General features: G+C 50.3%; 2 protein-coding genes across 6 annotated transcripts in view; one reads left to right on the forward strand and one right to left on the reverse strand.

The window, feature by feature from the left end:
• Positions 1-241: 241 nt before the first annotated feature.
• On the reverse strand, positions 242-15,119 carry LOC148656783 (uncharacterized). 5 transcript variants are annotated; one of them, XM_088642631.1, is made up of 13 exons: positions 15,011-15,119; positions 14,271-14,403; positions 13,637-13,748; positions 12,869-12,962; positions 11,692-11,746; positions 10,554-10,694; positions 7,859-8,019; positions 7,020-7,118; positions 6,120-6,265; positions 4,508-4,679; positions 3,552-3,664; positions 3,174-3,258; positions 242-401 (listed from the first exon to the last, which is right to left on the reverse strand). In XM_088642631.1, exons 2-13 carry the CDS (start codon positions 14,383-14,385, stop codon positions 345-347), a joined length of 1,350 nt encoding a protein of 449 aa, XP_088498757.1. In that variant the 5' UTR covers positions 14,386-14,403; positions 15,011-15,119; the 3' UTR covers positions 242-344. The 5 variants fall into 5 exon arrangements, with proteins under 5 accessions (XP_088498757.1, XP_088498755.1, XP_088498758.1 ...); XM_088642629.1 differs by having other exon boundaries at positions 14,764-15,083; XM_088642632.1 differs by having other exon boundaries at positions 14,271-14,422; positions 14,764-15,083.
• Positions 15,120-18,395: 3,276 nt separating this feature from the next.
• Positions 18,396-23,295, forward strand: part of LOC148656784 (uncharacterized) — a 32,646-nt gene continuing 27,746 nt past the window's right edge. The window contains exons 1-3 of the mRNA XM_088642635.1: positions 18,396-18,471; positions 18,654-18,778; positions 20,752-20,858. Of these exons, the coding sequence (XP_088498761.1) occupies positions 18,690-18,778; positions 20,752-20,858 (196 nt within the window). The 5' untranslated portion in view covers positions 18,396-18,471; positions 18,654-18,689. The remainder of the gene's footprint in view (positions 18,472-18,653; positions 18,779-20,751; positions 20,859-23,295) is intronic.

Here is a 23,295-nt window from a genome sequence, read left to right on the forward strand (position 1 = left end):
TTGAAAAGTGACCACTGTCTCCCGATCCTCAGTGTTCCTGTCCATGTTGAAGAGTGACCACTGTCCCCTGACCCTCAATGTTACGGTCCATTCTGTTGTGTGACCACTGTCCCCTGAACCTCAGTGTTACCGTCCATGTTGACCACGGTCCTCAGACCCTCACTGTTCTTGTCCATGTTGAGGAGTGACCAGTGTCCCCTGCTGGTGAGGACAGAGGATTCAAACTCACAGAGGGGCAGGGTTCCAAGCTCCTGAGTTTTATTTAAAGCTTTAAAAACCCTGGAATAACAGCGGTACAGCTGGACGAAGCCTCCTCGCTGTGCCCAGCGGCAGTCCTGCCTCGGTCACTGCAGGTCATAGTCCGAGACGCACTGTCGCAGGTAGAGCTCGTACAGCTCCCCCTGCAGGTGGACAGAGAAACATTTATGAAAAAGTCGAAATTTTGGAATTGGCTATCAGAGACAACCAAAACCCCTTAGACTCCCCAATCACTGAGCAGGAGCTACTGGACAAACTCCAGGCCCTCAGACCACGCAAAGCCTGTGGCCCATCTACAAGAGTGGAGACAGACTCGATTCCAACAATTACCGGGGCATCTGTGTAAACGGTAATCTGGGGAAGGTATTCTGCAGTATCCTGAACACACGAACATTGGCCTTCCTTACTGAACACAATGTCCTGAGCATCAGTCAGATCGGTTTCCCACCAGATCACCGCACATCTGATCACATTTACACCCTACACGCACTGACAGACAAAAACACATCCACCAACAACACAAAGGTAAATGTTTTGCCTGCTTTGTCAATTTCCAAAAAGCATTTGACTCGATTTGGCATGAAAGATTGTTTTAAAAACTACTCCAAAGTGGCATAGGGGGCAAAGTGTACGACATAATTAAATCAATATATTCAGAGAGCAAATGTGCAGTGAAAATTGGAAACAAAAGGACCAAATTCTTCACCCAAGGCCGTGGGGTGAGACAGGGCTGCAGCCTGAACCCAACACTGTTCGATATCTATATCAACGAATCAGCAGGAATGTTAGAACAGTCTGCAGCTCCCTGGTCTCACACTACACAACACAGAAATCAAGTTCCTCTCCTATGCAGATGACCTGGTCCTGCTGTCGCCCACAGAACAGGGGCTGCAGCAGAGCCTGGCACTGCTGGAGCAGTACTGTCACACCTGGGCACTGCCAGCCCATCTGGACCCAGAACAGGGGCTGCAGCACAACCTGGCACTGCTGGAGCAGTACTGTCAGACCTGGGCACTGACAGTCAATCTGGACAAGACCAGAGTAATGGTTTTCCAGAAGAAAGCGAGACATCAGGGAAACAGGTACAAATTCACACTTAACAACAACACATTGGAGCACACATCCAGCTACACATACTTCGGTCTCGCCATCAGCTCATCTGGGAGTTTTAACCTGGCAGTGAAGGCACTGAGGGAGAAGGCACTCAGGGCTTTCTACGCAATAAGAAGGAGGCTCTTCAACCAACCCACCAACAAGAATCTGGCTCCAAATATTTCAAAGTGTAATCCAACCCACTACCCTATACGGCAGTGAAGTGTGGGGTCACCTCACAGACCAGGATTACACTCAATGGGACAAACACCCCACAGAAACTCTGCACATGGAGATCTGTAGAAACATCCTCCATGTGCAGAGAAAAACACCTAACAACGGGTACAGGGCCGAATTAGGCCAGTACCCACTATTGATAAACATACAGAAGAGAGTAATAAAGTATTGGCTACACCTAAAAAACAGCGACCAAAATCAGAAGGCCCTGCTGAGCCAAGAGTTGAGCCCAGCAAAGATCCCCCTGAGCCAGCTGGTCCTGAGGCTCACTGACCTGAGCCACACCGACACCAGCCAGCCTCAGGACAGCACTGCTAGAGCACCACAACTCAGACTCAACCACATCACAGCACAGATCAAATAGCAATATCTCACACACTGGGACACACACACAAACACAACATAGACTGGAATGCTACAGAACCCTAAACAGACAATACACACTAGCCGAATATTTGACCAAGATAAGAAAGAGGGAAATGAAACAGACGCTGAGGAAGTACAGGCTCAGTGACCACAGCCTGGCCATAGAAATTAGACACAGACAGGCCTGGCTGTCCAGAGAGGACAGGCTCAGTGACCACAGCCTGGCCATAGAAACTAGACACAGACAGACCTGGCTGTCCAGAGAGGACAGGCTGTGCTCCCACTGCCAGCGGGGAGAAACAGAGACAGAGGTGCACTTCCTGCTGCACTGTGACAGATATTCTGGGATTAGAGAAACATTCTTCCCTAAATTCAGAAATCTAATCCCATACCTGCCGGAATCACAACGGGTCCCAATCCTACTGGGAGAGGGAGGAGGGAACTCAGTTGAACTGGCAGCCCAGTATGTGATCTCCTGTCACAGCCTGAGGAACACTGAGTCTGTCTCCCAATAATGCTCCATATGTTTACAGTATATGTAAATATTTTATGATATGTCTTTGTTTTAAATGTCTGTAATATGTCTGTAGATTTTATTTTATTTTATGTTTTGTTTTGTTTCATGTTAATTGTATTTTTATTTGCTTTGGCAAAACTGATTGTACCCATCGGTCATGCCAATAAAGCACCTTGAATTGAATTGCACTGAAAGAGGCTGGCACTAGCTAGCTCTATGCAAGAGGAGGCTTGTTTAGAGAGATGGGAGGGGTGTTGATTTGGAGAAAGGAGTGGGCAGATGCAGCCTGACAGCAGAGAGTCTGTCCAGCCTGCAGGAGTGATCGATCAAGAACTGTGAATACCACGATTCCACTTCGTCCTCTGCCCTCCACACACAGAGCCCTGCTCTCTTCCTCCCACTGAGGGACGGACAGACGCAAGACAGCCGGGACCGCGTGGACCAGACTGCAGGTCCGAATGAGGCTCGGGACCACAGGTCCGAATGAGGTTCGGAACATGCAGACTGGACTGCAGCTCCCACTGAGGCTCAGGACAGTGGAGAAGAGCTGCAGGTCTGAACTAGACTCAGGACAGGGACTGGACTGTGGCTGTTGGACCGGGGGTCTGAACGAGACTCGGGACAGGGACTGGACTGTGGCGAGTGGATTGGAGGTCTGAACGAGACTCGGGACAGAGACTGGACCGTGGACAGATGACCGTACCTTCCTCGGTATGACCACTTCCTCCATGTGTCTCTTCATGTCCACCAGCCTGCGTCTCTGGCTGCGGGGCAGTGTGGGCTTGGAGCTGGGAGAGAAACCAGGAGCCAAGATTGTCGTTAGAGAGAGGGAGAGAGAGGGACTGGACATTGTGTTCATTAGGGGTCATTTACGAAGCAGTGACTGGAGGTGAGAGACAGGGACTGGACATTGTGTTCATTAGGGGTCCTTAACGAAGCAGTGACTGGAGGTGAGAGAGAGGGACTGGACATTGTGTTCATTAGGGGTCATTAACGAAGCAGTGACTGGAGGTGAGAGAGAGGGACTGGACATTGTGTTCATTAGGGGTCATTAACGAAGCAGTGACCAGAGAGTACTCACCCAGCGTAGAAGCGGGACAGGAGCACAGAGAGGAGACAGGAAGAGCAGAGCAGGATCAGTCCCCAGAGAGGAGAATCTCCACACAGCCAGACCCACAGGGAGGAGACGACAACCTGTAGCACACACAACAGGACCACACAAGACACATACAGGAGGCACATACGCAGAGACAAGCACAGATTAACACACACAGATGTAGACCCCACAGACGCAGAACACACGCAGAACACCCTACTTGAACTTCAGTCTAAATTAAAACACCTGGGGGTGATATTTGACCCACATGTGCAACATATTGTCAGAACATCTTTCTTTCACCTCAGAAATATAACCAGACTAAGTCCTATTTTATCGCTAACTGACACTGTGGTACAGCCAGGGCCACAGAGAGACACTGTGGTACAGCCAGGGCCACAGAGAGACACCGAGGTACAGCCAGGGCCACAGAGAGACACTGTGGTACAGCCAGGGCCACAGAGAGACACCGAGGTACAGCCAGGGCCACAGAGAGACACCGAGGTACAGCCAGGGCCACAGAGAGACACTGAGGTACAGCCAGGGCCACAGAGAGACACTGAGGTCCAGCCAGGGCCACACTGAGACACTGAGGTACAGCCAGGGCCACAGAGAGACACCGCGGTACAGCCAGGGCCACAGAGAGACACCGAGGTACAGCCAGGGCCACAGAGAGACACCGAGGTACAGCCAGGGCCACAGAGAGACACTGAGGTATAGCCAGGGCCACAGAGAGACACTGCAGTACAGCCAGGGCCACAGAAAGACACTGAGGTACAGCCAGGGCCACAGAGAGACACTGAGGTACAGCCAGGGCCACACTGAGACACTGAGGTACAGCCAGGGCCACACTGAGACACCGCGGTACAGCCAGGGCCACAGAGAGACAGCCAGCCAGTGAGAAACAGGAGAGTAAGAGAGTAGAGACTGACTGTTCTTACATTATACATGTGCAGGGCGTGGGCCACTTCTACTCCAGCAATGTCAATCAAGCTGTTGATGGGGAAACAGCCAATCACAAAGCTGGAGAGGAGGCAAATGGGCAGGAGGTAACCAAGGCAACCGAACAGGAAGTGCCAGAGTTGGATCTTCCTGTTGAGAGACACCTGTTGGCTGAGGCAGAGAGCAAGACCTGAGATTAAAAACCTCTCGAGTCTTCAGTGGTGTTATTCCTCTGACTGAACCACCAAGCCAAGATGTCTGCTGCTCTGTCACACCCAGGACAAGAGTAGCAGGGAAGCAGCTTCACTCACCAGTCTGTTAATCCCCCATCCTCCTCTAATGGCACAGCAGTGCAGACAGTGCTGAAGAGGAAGCTATACTGTATAGGGCAGTGAGAAATCACTAATGAAAAATTAATTCGCAATTAATTAAAAAGTGACCTGTCGCAGGGTGAGACAGTCTCTCTCCAGACAGACAGAGCCGTCACTAACCTGTCCCTCTGTAAGACACTGTCTGTGGCCTGTCGCAGGGCGGGACAGTCTCTCTCCAGACAGACAGAGCCGTCACTAACCTGTCTCTCTGTAAGACACTGTCTGTGGCCTGTCGCAGGGTGAGACAGTCTCTCTCCAGACAGACAGAGCCGTCACTAACCTGTCCCTCTGTAAGACAGTGTCTGTGGCCTGTCGCAGGGTGAGACAGTCTCTCTCCAGACAGACAGAGCTGTCACTAACCTGTCCCTCTGTAAGACACTGTCTGTGGCCTGTCGCAGGGCGGGACAGTCTCTCTCCAGACAGACAGAGCCGTCACTAACCTGTCTCTCTGTAAGACACTGTCTGTGGCCTGTCCCAGGGCGGGACAGTCTCTCTCCAGACAGACAGAGCTGTCACTAACCTGTCTCTCTGTAAGACAGTGTCTGTGGCCTGTCGCAGGGCGGGACAGTCTCTCTCCAGACAGACAGAGCCGTCACTAACCTGTCCCTCTGTAAGACAGTGTCTGTGGCCTGTCGCAGGGCGGGACAGTCTCTCTCCAGACAGACAGAGCCGTCACTAACCTGTCTCTCTGTAAGACACTGTCTGTGGCCTGTCGCAGGGCGGGACAGTCTCTCTCCAGACAGACAGAGCCGTCACTAACCTGTCTCTCTGTAAGACAGTGTCTGTGGCCTGTCGCAGGGCGGGACAGTCTCTCTCCAGACAGACAGAGCCGTCACTAACCTGTCTCTCTGTAAGACAGTGTCTGTGGCCTGTCGCAGGGCGGGACAGTCTCTCTCCAGACAGACAGAGCCGTCACTAACCTGTCTCTCTGTAAGACACTGTCTGTGGCCTGTCGCAGGGCGGGACAGTCTCTCTCCAGACAGACAGAGCCGTCACTAACCTGTCTCTCTGTAAGACACTGTCTGTGGCCTGTCGCAGGGTGGGACAGTCTCTCTCCAGACAGACAGAGCCGTCACTAACCTGTCTCTCTGTAAGACAGTGTCTGTGGCCTGTCGCAGGGCGGGACAGTCTCTCTCCAGACAGACAGAGCCGTCACTAACCTGTCTCTCTGTAAGACACTGTCTGTGGCCTGTCGCAGGGCGGGACAGTCTCTCTCCAGACAGACAGAGCCGTCACTAACCTGTCTCTCTGTAAGACAGTGTCTGTGGCCTGTCGCAGGGTGAGACAGTCTCTCTCCAGCTGGTCGAGGGTGTGCTGCACGGTCTGCTCTATCGTCTTCTCTATCGTCACGCACACCTCCTCGATCTGATTCACACAGCGACATACCTGAGAGGGGGTACAGTTGGACAAATTCATTTCCACCCCCGCAGAGCAGACAGAGGGAAACCGAGGACACAGCAGACACACGGAGGTCACTCGAAGTCTGACCGAGAGCAGGCCTGAGAGTCTGATCCTCCTCGCTTGGACGGGAGCGTGATTCAGTCACCCTGCCCTGGGTGGATGGATGTCTTCTTGCCAACTTACTGAGCATCCAGGCATGTTCAGCACCAAAATATAGCCAGGATGAAACGAGTTCCACCTGAGCCCAGTCCTCTCTTGTGTGAGAGACTCAGGCATGCTTACTGTGTGCTGCATGGGCAGAGTTAGCTGGGATCTGATGAGGATGTTAACTTTAAGAGCTTACTTATCGCGAACGCTCAGCCGTCGGTCAGAGACAGGACTGTGCTGCACGCTGCTGCAAAGACAAATAAGACCGTCTGATATCACACGCATGGCACCAAAGGCGTGGGAGAGCAAGGTTCACAGAGCCTGGGCTCACTGCAGCAGCTACTCAGGCTAAGTGTCCAGGTCTCAGCAGGACACTGGGGATCGGAGGGAACTGGGCAAACCAAAGCCTAGGATGAGCAAGGAAACTCCAGAGCCACTTGCCTGGCCAGGAGAGAACTCCGTGGCCTCAGGAGAACTTGACAACCTTACTCTCCAGCTGCCGGGAGCATGACTTTTGAACGAGCATGAAGAAGCTGCCAGGCTCCTTGCACAGGTCACAGCACAGGTGTGGTGTGAATGTCCTCTGTCTCACCCTGTCCTCCTGGGGGATGTAGATTGTGGGCATGTTGAACCCACACTTGTTCAGTGCCGGTCTCTTACACAGCTCCTGGACGATCTGCATCAGCACCCTCTGAGACGGGGAGAGAGGAGGTCAGGGGGAGGGAGGGGGGCAGCAGGGGAGCTGCAGGGAGCACAGGCACGCTCCACGGTTTAGCAGTCCGGCTGTCCGAAACCTGACCGGGCAAATCGGGCAGATCTATCACACTGGATAGAAAGGCAGAGATGGGTTGTAAAATATTCTAGAAAATATAAAAAAATACTCAAGAATATAACAAGAGCCAAACAATACATATTTCTCCGAGACACGTAAATGCCCTGAAAAGACAATTAGTTCTCCTGAGAGCAAACAGCTCATCTGTGTGCAATTACATGACCTGTGTCCGATCAGCTGTCCTGTGTGCACATACATCACCTTTGCAATTTCATGACCTGTGTGATTTCATGACCTTTCTGTCGTCAGAGATGTGCAATTTCATGATGAGTGTGCTATGAGCTCACCATTGCATGACCTGTGTGTTATCAGCCTGTGTGCAATCAGCTCACCTGTGCTTACTCGGCTGTTTACAATTTCATGAACTGTGTGTAGTCACTGGCCTGTGTGTAATTAGGTGACCCAGCTCAACTGTGTGTAATGAGCCCACCTTTGTATAATTTCATGACATGTGTGTTTTCAGCTCACTGTGTGCAATTTCATGAGCTGTATGTAGCTAGCTCACCTGTGTGAAATACGTAACTTGTGTGCAAGTGAATATGTGGCTGACCTGTGTGTAGTCGGCTCAGGTGTGTGCAATTTAATGCCTGAGTCCGTACCTGGCGGTCACTCTCACTGCCCGCCTGGTCAGCCTTGCTGAGGTAGAAGTGCACTCGTTCGCCTGCTTTGTCACTCAGTTGCTCCACAATGTTTAGAGTCCGGCCACACAGCGCCTGGCCCAGTGGGTCAAAGAACACCAGAACCAGGTCCACATGTTTACCTGCAAGGAGTCAATAAAGACACAAAGACTGGACCCCAGCATATGTTCACATTGGACTGCGGGCGTGAGGGCTTAAGACAGTATAGACACACTGACTGGACACTCCAGTAGATTAACACTGCACTGAGAGAGAGGGGTTAATACAGTACAGACACACTGACTGGACACTCCAGTAGATTAACACTGCACTGAGAGAGAGGGGTTAATACAGTACAGACACACTGACTGGACACTCCAGTACATTAACACTGCACTGAGAGAGAGGGGTTAATACAGTCCAGACACACTGACTGGACACTCCAGTACATTAACACTGCACTGAGAGAGAGGGGTTAATACAGTCCAGACACACTGACTGGACACTCCAGTACATTAACACTGCACTGAGAGAGAGGGGTTAATACAGTCCAGACACACTGACTGGACACTACACTACATTAACACTGCACTGAGAGAGAGGGGTTAATACAGTCCAGACACACTGACTGGACACTACACTACATTAACACTGCACTGAGAGAGAGGGGTTAATACAGTACAGACACACTGACTGGACACTCCAGTACATTAACACTGCACTGAGAGAGAGGGGTTAATACAGTACAGACACACTGACTGGACACTCCAGTACATGAACACTGCACTGAGAGAGAGGGGTTAATACAGTCCAGACACACTGACTGGACACTACAGGACATTAACACTACACTGAGAGAGAGGGGTTAATACAGTAGAAACACACTGACTGGACACTACAGGACATTAACACTGCACTGAGAGAGAGGGGTTAATACAGCACAGACACACTGACTGGACACTACAGGACATTAACACTACACTGAGAGAGAGGGGTTAATACAGTACAGACACACCAAAAAACTGATAATATTTGAATTAACTATAAAAGACAGCTAAAACCTCTTAGACATCCCGATCACAGAGCACGACATACTAGACAAACTCCAGGCCTTCAGACCATGAAGGGCCTGTGGCCAAGACAGTCAACAATGACATGCTGAGATATACGGTATGTATATATATAGGCCTGCTTTATAATTTAATTTTGCACAAAGGAATGCTTTACTTTTCAAACTTTTCAAAGTGTGTAGGAGCTAAAGTCTATGACATAATTAAGTCAATGTACTTGGAGAACAAGTGCACATTGAAAAATTGGAACAAAAGGACAGAATTCTTCACTTAGGGTGAACTGAGATAGGGCAAATTTGTCCTGGCAGTAAAGGCACTGAAAGAGTAGGCATTCAGGGCTTTCTACATTATTAAAAGGAGGTTGTGCCTTACAGCAGTTCAGTAAAGTACATTACAGTGTTATTATAACACTTCACAGAGCAGTTATTCTAGTACAGTAGAGCACAGTGCATTTATTCTAGTACACTATAGCATGTTGTGGTTATATTAGAGTACATTGTAATATCACAATCCATATGTAATATCATTGTGATATTACAGTGCGTTGCAGTGATATTACAGTCCAACACAGTGCATTTATTCTAGTACACTACAGCACATTGCGTTGTTATTACAAATCAGTACAACACAGCGCAGTGTTATAATAGTACAATACATTGCTGTGTGATCACACTACAGCATAGTACAGTGATTCTAGTACAGTACGGCACATTGCAGCGTAATCACGGTACATTACATTGCTGAGTGATTACAGTACAGCATAGTGCATTTAATCTAGTACACTACAGCAAAGTGCAGTGTTATTACAAATCAATACTACAAAATGCAGTGTAATCACAGTACAGGACATTGCTGTGGTAGTACAGTGCAGCACATTGCAGTGTTATTAGAGTATGGGACAGAGCTCTTATTCTAGTACAGTAGAGAACATTAGAGCAGTATTTTTACAGTCCAGCATAGTGCATTTATTCTATTACACTATAGCCTGTTGCAGTGATATTACACTACATTGCAGTGTTATTACAGTCCAGCACAGTGCATTTATTCTAGTACACTATAGCCTGTTGCAGTGATATTAAAGTACATTGCAGTGTTTTTATAGTACAGCACAGTTCAGTTATTCTAGAACACTACAGCAAAGTGTAGTGTTATTACAGTACAACACAGTACAGTTATTCCAGTACACTACAGCTCATGGCACTATTTGTACAGTACAGTGCAGTTATTCCAGTCCAGTACAGTACAGCACATGCAGTGTTATTACAGTTCAGAAAAAGCATAGTGCAGTGTTATTACAAACCGGTACAACGCATTGCGGTGTTATTACACTACAGTACATTGCAGTTATTCTAGTACACTACAGCACATTGCAGTATTTGTACAGTACAGTGCAGTTATGACAGTCCAGTACAATACAGTACATTGCAGTGTTTTTACAGTTCAATACAGTACAGTGTTATTACAGTACAGCACAGTGCAGGCATTCTTGTACACTTCACACTTCTTGTACACAGTACACTATTGCAGTGTCTGTGTGCAGTGTGTGTTTGTCTCTGGCCTGAGTGCAGTGTGTATCTATCTCTGCCAGTGTGCAGTGTGACACGTACCCAGCCAGATGAGCGCTTTGTCCACATCAAACTCGTACTTCATATCTCCGTCCACCAGACCTGGGGTGTCAATGAAGGTGACCAGACTGAACCTGCGCTCTCGGGAGGTGCTCACCTCTGTGGACAGATAGTCCGACACTCCTGGGAGAGAGAGACAGTCCCTTTGCTCAGCCAAAGAAACAGGGATGAACAGCGCCTTCTGTCTGTCGCAGATCAGTTTCACCAGCGGGGAGGGAACAGCGCCCCCTGTATGTCTCTCAGAGCTCACTGATCAATTTCACTCCCACAGAAATTGGTCTGACACATAGAGAGGGGGGCTCCAATGGAGAGAGGGCATCTACAGAGATGGGGTAGGTTTCCACAGACAAGGGCACGTTTCAACAGAGAGGAGTATCCCTCAGCCAATTAAGTGATGAAATCTGTTCATGATGTGAAACCCCTTTACCTTCAATTTTCAATAGAAACACCTTTCTAATCTTGGGGCAGAAATTCTGTCTCTGAAGCCTGAGGCCAGGGGTACTGCCCCAGACTGGGGCACATTGCTCTTCTTAAATCCCTCATGTCAGACAAACCAGGCTGCTGCCTCCATGGCAACAGTACCATCAGCTGGACACTGGGATCAGTAGATCTCTCCCTGCAGGGGACATGAGACAGAGAGGGAGGGAGAGAGGACAGGACACACACAGAGCTGGAGATGAAGACACTGACTGACCTGTGAGACACACAGAGGGAGGGAGAGAGGACAGGACACACACAGAGCTGGAGATGAAGACACTGACTGACCTGTGAGACACACAGAGGGAGGGAGAGAGGACAGGACACACACAGAGCTGGAGATGAAGACACTGACTGACCTGTGAGACACACAGAGGGAGGGAGAGAGGACAGGACACACACAGAGCTGGAGATGAAGACACTGACTGACCTGTGAGACACACAGAGGGAGGGAGAGAGGACAGGACACACACAGAGCTGGAGATGAAGACACTGACTGACCTGTGAGACACACAGAGGGAGGGAGAGAGGACAGGACACACACAGAGCTGGAGATGAAGACACTGACTGGCCTGTGAGACACACAGAGGGAGGGAGAGAGGACAGGACACACACAGAGCTGGAGATGAAGACACTGACTGACCTGTTATTTCTTGCAGCTTCTGGAAGTGGGGGTAGAGATGCAGTGTGGCATTTCCCTGAAGAAAAACAGCTTTCATCACACCAATATTAGGAATAATAATAACATTATATAAAGTAGCCTGAGGTCGCCCTAAATAATGAAATCAACTACAGCTCTCTGATGTCACAGAATATTGACATCATCTACAGCACTCTGACATCACCCAGAATATTGCCATCATCAGAAAACTCTGACATCACCCGGTATACTGACATCATCTACAGCACTCTGACATCACCTGGAATACTGACATCATCTACAACACTCTGACATCACCCGGTATACTGACATCATCTGCAGCACTCAGACATCACCCGGAATACTGGCATCAGGTAGAACACTTTATATTTTTGCTTTCTGTATGTAAAATCATGTACTTGTGAACATTAATCATCAGCTGGATTTGGTCCAGTCTTGAATTATATCTAAATCATTTTTAAATTCGAGTGCTGCTGCTACAGTGTTTGCAAATGTTCCTGATTTGGTTTTGTCTGCAAACTTGACTAATTAATTATATTACAATCTAGGCCATTGACATAATTAGGTCCTAGTAGAGACCCGTGATAGACTCCACTAATTCCATCATTATCATACTGTAATTAAGAAGGGCAGTGCTCCTAGTACAGGTCCATGTTGGACTCCAATAATAACATCACCTAACTTTGAATATTCACCCCTTATCTGTACCTACTGATTTCTGTTTAATAACTCATTCTCAATCCAAACACTAGCATTCTCCTGATCTGAGAATTACTCATGTGTGAGGAACTTTATGAACAGCCTTTCTAAACATGACATATAACCATTTCTTATGTCCATTACTATTGGTGCTTGTTCAAAAAATTCTATCAATTGGGTCAGACTAGCCTAGATTTCTAAATCTATACTGATTGTTTCCCAGGATATTATTCCCAAACAGGTGATGATATCGTTTCCATAACATCACACGTCCTACAAGACAGACTCCTTGGTCCATAATTACTTGGGTCGGTTTTCTCACACTTCTTAAGCATGGGCACTACACAAGCAAATCTCTCGTCCCCGGGTACGAGCCCTGTTCTGGCTGGCTGCTGGAAGAGCTTCTGCTTCAGTGTGCTGTGTTCATCCTGTGGAGCCCTGCGTGTCCCCTCACACTCACAGTCAGAGTGTCTCTGCGTCTCCCACTGGTGATGAAGGTGAAGCCTTGAGTCTCTATGGCAACTCCAGTCTTCTGGATGTGTTCTCCAGTATACCTGAGAAACGCACATACAAAACCTCTAACACGTTCCCCAAGAGACGTGAGACACGCATGAACAGTACACGGAGAATATACACGTGTACATATGTGTCTACTCTATGTAATGTAGAAATATGTATATAGGAAATCATTAACATTAATATTTTAATATTAATAAATGTAACCACTTACATACTGTACATTAACATTGTATATTTATGATAATATGGGTTGCATAAGTGTACACAAACATTAACAGCAATTGTACATTACAATATACAATGATTCGAACATACATTAACACTGCACTGAGAGAGAGGGGTTAATACAGTCCAGACACACTGACTGGACACTACAGGACATTAACACTGCACTGAGAGAGAGGGGTTAATACAGTCCAGACACACTGACTGGACACTCCAGTACATTAACACTGCACTGAGAGAGAGGGGTTAATACAGTCCAGACACACTGACTGGACACTCCAGTACATTAACACTGCACTGAGAGAGAGGGGTTAATACAGTACAGACACACTGACTGGACACTCCAGGACATTAACACTGCTCTGAGAGAGAGGGGTTAATACAGTCCAGACACACTGACTGGACACTCCAGTACATTAACACTGCACTGAGAGAGAGGGGTTAATACAGTACAGACACACTGACTGATATTGTTCTCTCTCACCAGTTGATGAAGGAGCTCTTGCCAGCTGAATGGTTCCCCATCACCATCACTGTGATCTTTTTCCTGGGGGCCAGGAGGGGGATACCTAGAGTCCCAGCCAACTGCAGTAGCCCTGCAGACAGAGAGAGAAGTCAGAGGGGAGTTTTCTGGAGAACCCCATGTGCGACTCAGCACACAGAGATCAGACCTCATCGCACACAGAGGTACTTCAGTGACTGAGCACAAAGAGATCACAGATAAATGCACAAAGACAGTGATACTTCAGTGACTCCACACACAGAGATCAGAGATAATTGTGCACAGTGGTAGTTCAGTGACTCCACACACAGAGATCAGAGATAATTGTGCACAGTGGTAGTTCAGTGACTCCACACACAGAGATCAGAGATAATTGTGCACAGTGGTAGTTCAGTGACTCCACACACAGAGATCAGAGATAATTGTGCACAGTGGTAGTTCAGTGACTCCACACACAGAGATCAGAGATAATTGTGCACAGTGGTAGTCCAGTGACTCAGCACACTGAGATCAGATCTCATTGCACACAGACAGTGGTACGTCAGAGGATTCAGGGGACAGAGAGCCCATCACAGGAATGAGATCCGGCAGCATTTGACAGGCGGCTGGGTGGTACCGGTGTTCGGGTGGGTGTAGAGGGTGTGGCACTCCGCCAGGATGCGCTCGTTAGTGCTGCGGCCCGACTCCTCGGGTCTGTTGGCAGCAGAACGCCACTTCAGTCGGCCAGACATCTCCCCGAGCAGCGCCCCCTGGAGGACAGAGAGAGACCTGTGGGACACAGGCATAGCAAGAGCCGCACTACCGGACATCTTCACTCGGTCTTTTCCCGGGGGGGTCATGGGGGCAAAGAGTACAGCACAAACACAAGGATTCGAACCCGCAGCCTTCCGGTTACAGCTTCACATCCCTGGCCACTGTGCCTCACTGCAGCCTTGCTACATATCACTCAGTATCATATCGTGACTGAAACACACCAGCACACCTCCGGGCTGTTATTCCCAGGGTAGGGATATTTCCACCCGGGAAAGCAGTCGTAAACCACAGGGCTCTCCTGGAATAATGCCCAGACAGAGAGGAAAACGCCTTGAAGGAACTGACACTTTTCTCACAGGTGTGCGGCGGGGAGCGATTTGGAACACGAGGAGACCGCCTTCTCTGTCGGGATCCGATCGGTGGAAAACTGCTGCCTGTTACACGATGTTGGATCTTCGAACCCGAGCCCAGACTGCGCCTGAGAGTGCAGAGTGAGTGTTTTCCCTCGTCTCGGGCTGGGTCAAGCTGGAGACCGGCTCAGCACCACAGCTCCATAAGAACTCCAATAATCCAGACTGGAAAACTGAAGAAAGGAGGACTTACAACACTACGTCTTCACGCGGCGCCTGTGAAAACACAGCAGCTGCTCTGAGGCCGCAGGCAGGGAAGGAGGGGTATTAATAGCACAGAGTCACAGCCCCCAAATTTCTGGTGATACTGTTTCAGTGAAGCAATATATGAACACAGTGGAACAGTCCATCTACAATAGGAGCTACAGTCCCAGTACAGGAGAACAGTCCTGTTACAATAGGGGCTACAGTCCCAGTACAGGAGAACAGTCCTGTTACAATAGGAGCTACAGTCCCAGTACAGGAGAACAGTCCTGTTACAATAGGAGCTACAGTCCAGTACAGTAGAACAGTCCTGTTACAATAGGAGCTACAGTCCCAGTACAGGAGAACAGTCCTGTTACAATAGGAGCTACAGTCCCAGTACAGGAGAACAGTCCTGTTACAATAGGAGCTACAGTCCCAGTACAGTAGAACAGTCCTGTTACAATAGGAGCTACAGTCCCAGTACAGTAGAACAGTCCTGTTATAATAGGAGCTACAGTCTCAGTACAGGAGAACAGTCCCGTTACAATAGGAGCTACAGTCCCAGTACAGTAGAACAGTCCATCTACAATAGGAGCTACAGTCCCAGTACAGGAGAACAGTCCTGTTACAATAGGAGCTACAGTCCCAGTACAGGAGAACAGTCCTGTTACAATAGGAGCTACAGTCCCAGTACAGTAGAACAGTCCTGTTACAATAGGAGCTACAGTCCCAGTACAGTAGAACAGTCCTGTTATAATAGGAGCTACAGTCTCAGTACAGGAGAACAGTCCCGTTACAATAGGAGCTACAGTCCCAGTACAGTAGAACAGTCCATCTACAATAGGAGCTACAGTCCCAGTACAGGAGAACAGTCCTGTTACAATAGGAGCTACAGTCCCAGTACAGTAGAACAGTCCTGTTACAATAGGAGCTACAGTCCCAGTACAGTAGAACAGTCCTGTTACAATAGGAGCTACAGTCCCAGTACAGTAGAACAGTCCATCTACAATAGGAGCTACAGTCCCAGTACAGGAGAACAGTCCTGTTACAATAGGGACTACAGTCCCAGTACAGTAGAACAGTCTTGTTACAATAGGAGCTACAGTCCCAGTACAGTAGAACAGTCCTGTTACAATAGGAGCTACAGTCCCAGTACAGGAGAACAGTCCTGTTACAATAGGAGCTACAGTCCAGTACAGGAGAACAGTTCTGTTACAATGGGCAGACACACTGCACACTCACAAGCACTGGACAGACACACGTACAGTGAACACTGGAGACACACAGGGAGTGAAACGTGAGGGGAGGGCGATGGGGAGGACGCGCTCGATTGGGTCCTGAGATAAAATAACAAATGGTAAAAACTGCTGCTAGAGTAAAGAGCCTCTTGTGAAACGAGCAGCTTTCGTCGCTGCGACACGAAAAGGGCGACCCTAAGCAGCCGCGTCCGCCCTTGATGTTGGAGGACGGCTAGCGCGATGGCGGACTCGGTCGCTGTACAATCGCTCTTTCTGCAGCTCCAGGAAAGCAGGCTCTGTCCAGCCCTGCAGGCCGCGAGCCGGGGTTCCCTGAGGACGGGGGTCCCCAAGACGGCGGCCTGGGGCCTCCGAGTTAGCCGGGTGAGTCCTGTTTCATTCAGCGGAGACACTTCCCCTGGTGGCTCGGCCCAGGCGATGACACGTCTGCGGCTGTGTGGAGGGCTGGGGCACGCGCGGTGTTCAGTTGTACAGTAGGCCTGGCTGTCGCTGGAGCAGCGTGTGGCAAGAGTTGCACAGTGGGACTGGGGATCAGCGAAGCTGTGTGTGTATTCAGGAACCCTCTTTCAAGTCTGCTCATATAGCTGAGCCCCGAATCTGTGCTACCTTCTTGTTCACAGCCTCCTTAACCACCCTCTGCAAGCGTGCACACCAGGCAGGTACCTACTGCCCTGTTTGTATCTATTGTCTGTGTGATGGTCTGTCATTACTGTAATCAGCAGCCAGATCACCTTGTAACTCACAGCTGGCAGCCCACTGAAGCTCAGCAGGTGTGAGCCTGGTCAGTACCTGGATGGGAGACCACCTGGGAAAGATAAGGTTGCTGCTGGAAGAGGTGTTAGTGGGCCCAGCAGGGGGCGCTCATGTGGGTCCTAATGCCCCAGTATAGTGACGGGGACACTGTACTGTAAACAGGCGCCGTCCTTCGGATGAGACGTAAAACCCAGGTCCTGACTCATAAAAAATCCCAGGGCGTTTCTCGAAAAGAGTAGGGGTGTAACCCCGGCGTCCTGGCCAAATGTCCCATTGGCCCTCACCAATCATGGCCTCCTAATAATCCCCCTCTCTGAACTGGCTTCATCACTCTGCTCTCCTCCCCACTGAGAGCTGGTGTGTGGTGAGAGTACTGGTGCACTATGGCTGCCGTCGCATCATCCAGGTGGGGCTGCACACTAGTGGTGGTGGAGGGGAGTCCCCATTACCTGTAAAGCGCTTTGAGTGGAGTGTCCAGAAAAGCGCTATATAAGTGTAAGCAATTATTATTATTATTATTATTATTAAAAATACTGGAGATAATTCAACTGAAGCAACAAACTTGCCTTGTTTTTAGGAGACATTCATGGCGGAGATTTAGCAACTGAAGTAAAGTTTGTCTCATCTGCTCCCCAATAAAGTCAACTCTCCGTCTGAAGTACTGCAGTATTTGGTAAACAAAGATATGAAATCTGCGTTTCCAAACACAGCGAAAGCATGTCGAGTGTTTTCAACAAGTCCAGTTGCTGTCGCCAGTGCTGAACGCTCGTTTAGCAAACTGAAATGGATCAAAACATATCTAAGGTCCACCATGTCGCAGGAAAGACTGTCAGCTCTGGCTTTGCTGTCTATAGAGAACAGCACCGCAAGGCAGGTGGATTTCAGGGATATCACCGCCAAATTTGTCAAGATGTAAGGTAGGCCCATGTTTTTCACTTTGAAAGTAACTAGTTACTACAGTTTCAAGTTCAAGGGCCAAGTATGGGTTGGAAATCTGACGTATTACTGTCACAAGTAGCCAGTTCTTTGGTTTTGTCAACATTAATAAGAAGCATGCTTGTACAGTAGAACTTTTCTGTAATTGTCACGGTATTAATAATATTAACATATTCAACTGACAAACACAACCAGACACGCACAGCTCACAGTATTAATCACGTGTTAAGTGATGCTCGCACCTTCACTGCTTCACGGGTGGGTCCAGACTACTGCGGATGAAGTCATAGAGGTGGGTGGTTGCTATGGTTACAAGCTGTGTAGTAGTTCGCAGCATCTGGACAGCGGTAAATGCAAATATATAATTTTATTTAATTTTATAGTGCTGTATACATATTTTGAAACAGAAAAATAAAGTAAGAAAAAAAGTCTGAAAATGTTTGATCATCCCCTCTCTTTCTGCGACGTGGTTCAACCCGACAGGAGATCCGCCTCCCTGTGAGCGATACCAATTATGGCAGAGGTGAGACTTGCTAAACGTAACTGAATGTAAGCGTGAAAGAACATATCGATATGGAGAAAACATGAATAAGATAGTTATATTATAAACAAAATTAAAAATCTTTTGACGTGAACTGATACTTAGAGGTCCGAAGGGAGATTTTACGGTGTTATGTTTCCTTGTCCCCCTGATGTGTTCCGCAGTAGTGTGTCCCTTTTGCGGCCGGACGGGGAGCCAAGATGGCGGAGGCGGCAGGGTCCCTGCTCGAGTATCGAGAACCACCAACCCTGGACAGCGACGGCGAGGCTACTAAGCCCCCGCCACGGAGGTGAGGAGCGGGTCCTGTCTGCCATGTGGTCCTGGGCTTCACAGACAGGGAGAGAGAGGGCTTCTCTGGTCAAGCAGTATCGAGAGGACGGAGACGAACAGGGAGTGTGTGTGTGTGTGTGTCAGAGGGAGACGGACAAACTGTATGTGTGTGTGTCAGTTAGTCAGTGGGAGACGGACAGACGGACGGAGTGTGTGTGTGTCAGTCAGAGGGAGACGGACAGACGGACAGGGAGTGTGTGTGTGTGTGTGTCAGAGGAAGACGGACAGACGGACAGGGAGTGTGTGTGTGTCAGAGAGAGACGGACAGACGGACAGGGAGTGTGTGTGTCAGAGAGACGGACAGACCGAAAGGGAGTGTGTGTGTGTGTCAGAGAGAGACGGACAGACGGACAGGGAGTGTGTGTGTGTGTCAGAGAGAGACGGACAGACCGAAAGGGAGTGTGTGTGTGTGTCAGAGAGACGGACAGACGGACAGGAAGCTTGTGTGTGTGTGTGTCAGAGAGACGGACAGACGGACGGAGTGTGTGTGTGTGTGTGTGTCAGAGAGAGACGGACAGACCGAAAGGGAGTGTGTGTGTGTGTGTGTGTGTGTGTCAGAGAGACGGACAGACGGACAGGGAGTGTGTGTGTGTGTCAGAGAGAGACGGACAGACGGACAGGGAGTGTGTGTGTGTCAGAGAGAGACTGACAGACGGACAGGGAGTGTGTGTGTCAGAGAGAGATGGACAGAGGGACAGTGAGTGCGTGTGTGTGTGTCAGAGAGAGACGGACAGACAGCTACACATACCTCAGTCTCACTATCAGCTCATCTGGGAGTTTTGACCTGGCAGTGAAGGCACTGAGGGAGAAGGCACTTAGGGCTTTCTACACAATAAAGGAGGCTTTTCACCATCAACCCACCAACAAGAATCTGGCTCCAAATATTTGAAAGTGTAATCCAACCCATTACCCTATACGGCAGTGGAGTGTGGGGTCACCTCACAGACCAGGATTACACTCAATGGGACAAATGTCCCATTGAAACTGGTCCTGAGGCTCACTGGCCCGAGCCACAAAGCCCTGCTGGCCAAGAGCTGATCCCAAAACACACACACACAAACACAACATAGACTGGAATGCTACAGAACCCTAAACAGACAATACACACTAGTTGACCAAGATAAGAAAGAGGGAAAAGAAACAGACCCTGAGGAAGTACAGGCTCAGTGACACAGCCTGGCCATAGAAACTAGACACAGACAGACCTGGCTGTCCAGAGAGGACAGGCTCAGAGACCACAGCCTGGCCATAGAAACTGGACACAGACAGACCTGGCTGTCCAGAGAGGACAGGCTCAGTGACCACAGCCTGGCCATAGAAACTGGCTGTCCAGAGAGGACAGGCTGTGCTCCCACTGCCAGCGGGGAGAAACAGAGACAGAGGTGCACTTCCTACTGCACTGTGACAGATACTCTGGGATTAGAGAAACATTCTTCACCAAATTTACAAATCTAATCCAAGCACTTCCACACTGTCAGAATCACAACGGGTCCCAATCCTACTGGGAGAGGGAGGAGGGAACTCAGTTGAACTGGCAGCCCAGTATGTGATCTCCTGTCACGAGGAACACTGAGTCTGTCTCCCAATAATGCTCCATCTGTCTACAGTATATGTAAATATTTTACGATATGTCTTTGTTGTAAATGTCTGTAATATGTCTGTAGATTTTATTTTACTTTTATTTTCTTTGTTCCATGTTAATTACATTCTTTTATTTTTATTTGCTTTGAAAACACTGATTGTACCCATCGCTCATGCTAATAAAGCACCTTGAATTGAATTGAGAGAGACTGGCTCTGCTGTATAGTTACTGGAGAGAGAGACAGAGACGGGTACTGCTGTATAGTTACTGTAGAAATAGAGAGACAGGCACTGCTGTATAGTTTGCTATGGATAGATATATAATTGCTGAGGGTAATGGATCTGTTTCAGGTGTCTCTCTGTGAGGAAACAGAGGAAGGGGATTCCTATGAAGGTGCCAGAGAGACTCATCACTGAGGATGAAGACAGCCTGTCTGAACACAGCGACGCGTATTCCAGTAATATTGTCTCCGACACCCCCTCTCTACCTCCCTCCCTGACACACACCCCTTCCCTCTCTCTCCCTGACACACACCCCTCCCTGACACACACCCCTTCCTCCTCCTCTCCCTGACACACACCCCTTCCTCCTCTCTCCCTGACACACACCCCCTCTCTACCTCCTCTCCCTGACACACACCCCTTCCTCCTCTCTCCCTGACACACCCCCCTCCCTGACACACACCCCTTCCTCCTCTCTCCCTGACACACACCCCTCCCTGACACACACCCCTTCCTCCTCTCTCCCTGACACACACCCCTTCCTCCTCTCTCCCTGACACACACCCCTTCCTCCTCTCTCCCTGACACACACCCCTCCCTGACACACACCCCTTCCTCCTCTCTCCCTGACACACACCCCTCCCTGACACACACCCCTTCCTCCTCCTCTCCCTGACACACACCCCTCCCTGACACACACCCCTTCCTCCTCTCTCCCTGACACACACCCCTCCCTGACACACACCCCTTCCTCCTCTCTCCCTGATACACACCCCTTCCTCCTCTCTCCCTGACACACACACCCCTTCCTCCTCTCTCCCTGACACACACCCCTCCCTGACACACACCCCTTCCTCCTCTCTCCCTGACACACACCCCTCCCTGACACACACCCCTTCCTCCTCTCTCCCTGACACACACCCCTTCCTCCTCTCTCCCTGACACACACCCCTCCCTGACACACACCCCTCCCTGACACACACCCCTTCCTCCTCTCTCCCTGACACACACCCCTCCCTGACACACACCCCTTCCTCCTCTCTCCCTGACACACACCCCTTCCTCCTCTCTCCCTGACACACACCCCTTCCTGACACACACCCCTTCCTCCTCTCTCCCTGATACACCCCCCTCCCTGATACACACCCCTTCCTCCTCTCTCCCTGACACACACCCCTCCCTGACACACACCCCTTCCTCCTCTCTCCCTGACACACACCCCTCCCTGACACACACCCCTTCCTCCTCTCTCCCTGACACACACACCCCTTCCTCCTCTCTCCCTGACACACACCCCTCCCTGACACACACCCCTTCCTCCTCTCTCCCTGACACACACCCCTCCCTGACACACACCCCTTCCTCCTCTCTCCCTGATACACACCCCTCCCTGACACACACCCCTTCCTCCTCTCTCCCTGACACACACCCCTTCCTCCTCTCTCCCTGACACACACCCCTCCCTGACACACACCCCTTCCTCCTCTCTCCCTGACACACACCCCTTCCTCCTCCCTCCCTGACACACACCCCTCCCTGACACACACCCCTTCCTCCTCTCTCCCTGACACACACCCCTTCCTCCTCCCTCCCTGACACACACCCCTCCCTGACACACACCCCTTCCTCCTCTCTCCCTGACACACACCCCTCCCTGACACACACCCCTTCCTCCTCTCTCCCTGACACACACCCCTCCCTGACACACACCCCTTCCTCCTCTCTCCCTGACACACACCCCTCCCTGACACACACCCCTCCCTGACACACACCCCTTCCTCCTCTCTCCCTGACACACCCCCCTCCCTGACACACACCCCTTCCTCCTCTCTCCCTGACACACACCCCTTCCTCCTCTCTCCCTGACACACACCCCTTCCTCCTCTCTCCCTGACACACACCCCTTCCCTCTCTCCCTGACACACACCCCTTCCTCCTCTCTCCCTGACACACACCCCTCCCTGACACACACCCCTTCCTCCTCTCTCCCTGACACACACCCCTTCCTCCTCTCTCCCTGATACACCCCCCTCCCTGATACACACCCCTTCCTCCTCTCTCCCTGACACACACCCCTCCCTGACACACACCCCTTCCTCCTCTCTCCCTGACACACACCCCTCCCTGACACACACCCCTTCCTCCTCTCTCCCTGACACACACCCCTTCCTCCTCTCTCCCTGACACACACCCCTTCCTCCTCTCTCCCTGACACACACCCCTTCCTCCTCTCTCCCTGACACACACCCCTTCCTCCTCTCTCCCTGACACACACCCCTTCCTCCTCTCTCCCTGACACACCCCCCTCCCTGACACACACCCCTTCCTCCTCTCTCCCTGACACACACCCCTCCCTGACACACACCCCTTCCTCCTCTCTCCCTGACACACACCCCTCCCTGACACACACCCCTCCCTGACACACACCCCTTCCTCCTCTCTCCCTGACACACACCCCTCCCTGATACACACCCCTTCCTCCTCTCTCCCTGACACACACCCCTCCCTGACACACACCCCTTCCTCCTCTCTCCCTGACACACACCCCTTCCTCCTCTCTCCCTGACACACACCCCTTCCTCCTCTCTCCCTGACACACACCCCTCCCTGACACACACCCCTTCCTCCTCTCTCCCTGACACACACCCCTCCCTGACACACACCCCTTCCTCC

Source organism: Lepisosteus platostomus, chromosome 8 (genome assembly GCF_059453375.1).
Source record: "Lepisosteus platostomus isolate fLepPlt1 chromosome 8, fLepPlt1.hap1, whole genome shotgun sequence".
NCBI classification, from domain to species: Eukaryota; Metazoa; Chordata; class Actinopteri; order Semionotiformes; family Lepisosteidae; genus Lepisosteus; species Lepisosteus platostomus.